General features: G+C 35.0%; 1 protein-coding gene across 1 annotated transcript in view; it reads left to right on the forward strand.

The window, feature by feature from the left end:
* Positions 1–3,212, forward strand: part of DR1 (down-regulator of transcription 1, TBP-binding (negative cofactor 2)) — a 12,232-nt gene that overhangs the window by 3,525 nt on the left and 5,495 nt on the right. Inside the window, 1 exon segment of the mRNA XM_009884747.1 lies at positions 3,115–3,210. Within this exon segment, the coding sequence (XP_009883049.1) occupies positions 3,115–3,210 (96 nt within the window).

Here is a 3,212-nt window from a genome sequence, read left to right on the forward strand (position 1 = left end):
ACAGTTCAGTCAACAGCATAGTGAAAGAAAAGCAGAGGCTTCTTGCATCCCGTGAGAGATCTGATTTGGTAGATGTACTCAGACTATGCCAAGCACTCACTGCTAGTGATAAAACACAAAGCTTGCCTGGAGAGTACCCAAAGGCATCAAGGCTATGTAATAGTCATAAGTGGAGATAGTCTCTGTGTTTATTATTGAGTCTCACCATCAGCAACCCAGTTGTGTGTGTCTTAGACTCTAATAAGTAAATTAATATCCTTCCACCCTGGAACAGAAAATAGCCTCATTTGATAGTTATGCAAGTCATGGCAAAGCAGGCTTTTTATGATAAATTAAACTTCCATTGAATTCAGGAGATGGTGAGATGTTAAATTCACCATTTTTATGAAACTGATTACTTTGTTTACTTGGTTTACATAGAACTGTTGTGCAATAATATAGACTGTGAGTTGATGGCAAATCGTGTAGCTTCTTTTCATGGACTGTTAGGATACTGACAGTGTTTACATTAGCATTTAATGTTGAAAAAACCCAAACAACTGTTAATGTGTGGGTTTTTACTTTGGAAGCGTGTTGTGGGTGGGTTTTTTATTGTTTGTTTTTTTTTTTTTAAAGGAGCATAAAAACTTAAAAATCTCAGACATGAGTGACCTGATTGTATAAAAAGACAAGTGTAGAACTAATTATGCTTAGCTGGTTAATCGGTGATCTGCACCTTCACACAGTCATTAAGAGTGGGAGGAAACTGGGGAAAGGATAGCTGTGATTTCGTGTTTGTAAATACGAGAAGTGCCCCACCTCCCCTCCCTCCACCCCCAAGCTCTGTTTTGGTATTCTGAATTTTGGTGGAACAGTAGCTCTGCTAAACTAGTGATCACTTGTCTCACGTTTTAGCACCATGCTGGCATAAAGGGATTCATATTCCTTCCATATATGTGTTCTGTAAAGCCTTGATGTGTTTCAACAAGATAATAAATTTGTTAAGTCATTTCACAGCCAGCAGAATTTTGATGCACCAGACCTATGGTGCATATACAGTTCTTCATAGCTTTATCATGTTGAACAATTGTACAAATCTGTCTTGGTTATATCGCATGTTTTCTTTTAGATTTTTTTTTTCATGTGCTATATTAAATACATAACTAAGTTCTTTCCATTAATTTATTTTCTTTTAATGGCTATTTAAAATTTCTGTAAAAACACATCTTGCTATTCACTTCAGATTGGGCAGTTGTTCTTATTCTGATGCAGCGGATTGCCAACCCTGATCACTGTTCTTTTGGCAAACATCTGTGTATTTGCTATGGTGGTTAGTGATGTTAGACTTGTAGAGTTCTTAAAATTGTATAGTTTGGTTGAAACAAACAAACAAACCGACACCAACTTTGGGTAGTTTACTGTATATACTGTTTACATTTTAAAACTGAATGAGTTCTTAGATATTTAAAGACTGCTTAGCTAACCAGCTCTGGACCGTGAGACGTGGATTTGCCTCCTATCTGCTGAGGTTGGATTAAACAAGTTTCTGAAGGTTTTGGGTAATTCTTGTAGAAACTCTAGGCTAATTGAAAAAAGTGTTTCCAGTGTCTGTGTGTGGGCTGAGGCTGAACTGATGTACTGCCTCTGAAGTAATTTGTTTATCTCTAAATCAGTTTGACTTTTAACTTTATTTTTCTTAAGAAATAGGTACTATGTAAATTTGTTTGCTAAATGTTATCTGTTAAAGGAATGATGGTCCTGCATGACCAGACAGCTGCGCTGTGCTGCCCTGTTGAAGATACTGTATTACTTGTCTCCTTGAGTACAGGTTGGAAGCTGAAAACTTAGGGAATGCCTTTGGGTTATTGTTTAGGTGTAGGATACAATGGCATGCTGCCATAATTATGGGTAAGAAAAGGTTGCTTACAGACTTCATGTTAGTATATAGTCTGAGCTGGTGTAACTAAGAGCTTGTTTGTAACAAGTTGTTGATTGCTGTTGTGTAGTTTATTTTAGTGCTATTTCTTGAACAGCTTGTGATGTAAGGTTGAAATAAGGTAAGACAAAGGTTTAAAACAATTATCGTTCTGTAAAGAAAACTCCGACTTGTGTAAATACTGGAGATGAACAAGGTGTTTTATTAAACTGAGACTTGTTTTTAGTATAATTGGTGTTTATGTAATATTTCTCGCGTATTCTGTAATAGGTTCCACTTTGGGGTGTGTATGTGTAGAGCCATAATGTAGTAAATGGTGAATCAGGAAATGGAGTGTGCTTTTTGTCACATGTTCTACCTGGATTTTTATAATCCTTCATGTTACTTTTGCATCTTTAAAAAAAAAGAAAAATATTGTGGGATATAGCAGCGTTTCAGATTTCTTCGGGCAGATAAAAGTGCAAGATTTTAGTTTCTGAATACAGTTTCATGTGGAGATAAATAAAAGGGTTTCTGTTGACAAATAAAATAATAAGGAGTTCATACATAATTTTATATAACTGTGTATGTGTGAACTATGCATTTTTAGCTTCTTCGCACTTGAAATTAGATACTAAAAGACAAAAGCTAAAATTCATAGGTCTAAGGTAATATTAATTATTTTTGACTTAATGAAAGATCTGTGATCATTTTATATGCATTGCTCTTGCTCTGTTATAGGTTGTTGATTTACCTTCTACTGAAGACTTGCAACAAAACTGGAAAGATAGAAGAATCCCTGAGAGATTAAAGGTTAACAATTCAAATAGGAGGGACTTCTTAGTTGTATAAATTCTGCTTGATTCTCATATGTAGAAGATGGTAGAAAGAGATCTTTTGAAGAATAATGCCTACCTCTAGCAAAACGTGTCTGAAAGCCCCAAATCCTGTGCAAATGCAGATTTCTTTGGTTATAATTGACTAAACTTAATTTTTCTAGCCTGAGAACATGCACTCTTAAATGGCATAGGAGAAGAAACAGGGAAAAGAGCTGTCAGATCTTCTAAGAACACAGATTTTTTTTTTTTCCTTACCAGATGATAGAAAAGTGATCAAACTTTTTACTACTTTTATTTTTAGTCTTTTAAGTAAACAAATTGGTATCTATTATCAAAAGCTTTGTAAAAGACAAACAATGCATTTTCTTTCTTTCTTTCTAGCACTAGAAAGTTTGGGGTTTGGCTCCTATATTAGTGAAGTAAAAGAAGTCTTACAAGAATGCAAAACAGTAGCACTAAAGAGAAGAAAGGCCAGTTCA

The sequence above is a fragment of the Charadrius vociferus genome, unplaced genomic scaffold (assembly GCF_000708025.1).
Source record: "Charadrius vociferus isolate BGI_N301 unplaced genomic scaffold, ASM70802v2 scaffold163, whole genome shotgun sequence".
Classification (NCBI taxonomy): domain Eukaryota; kingdom Metazoa; phylum Chordata; class Aves; order Charadriiformes; family Charadriidae; genus Charadrius; species Charadrius vociferus.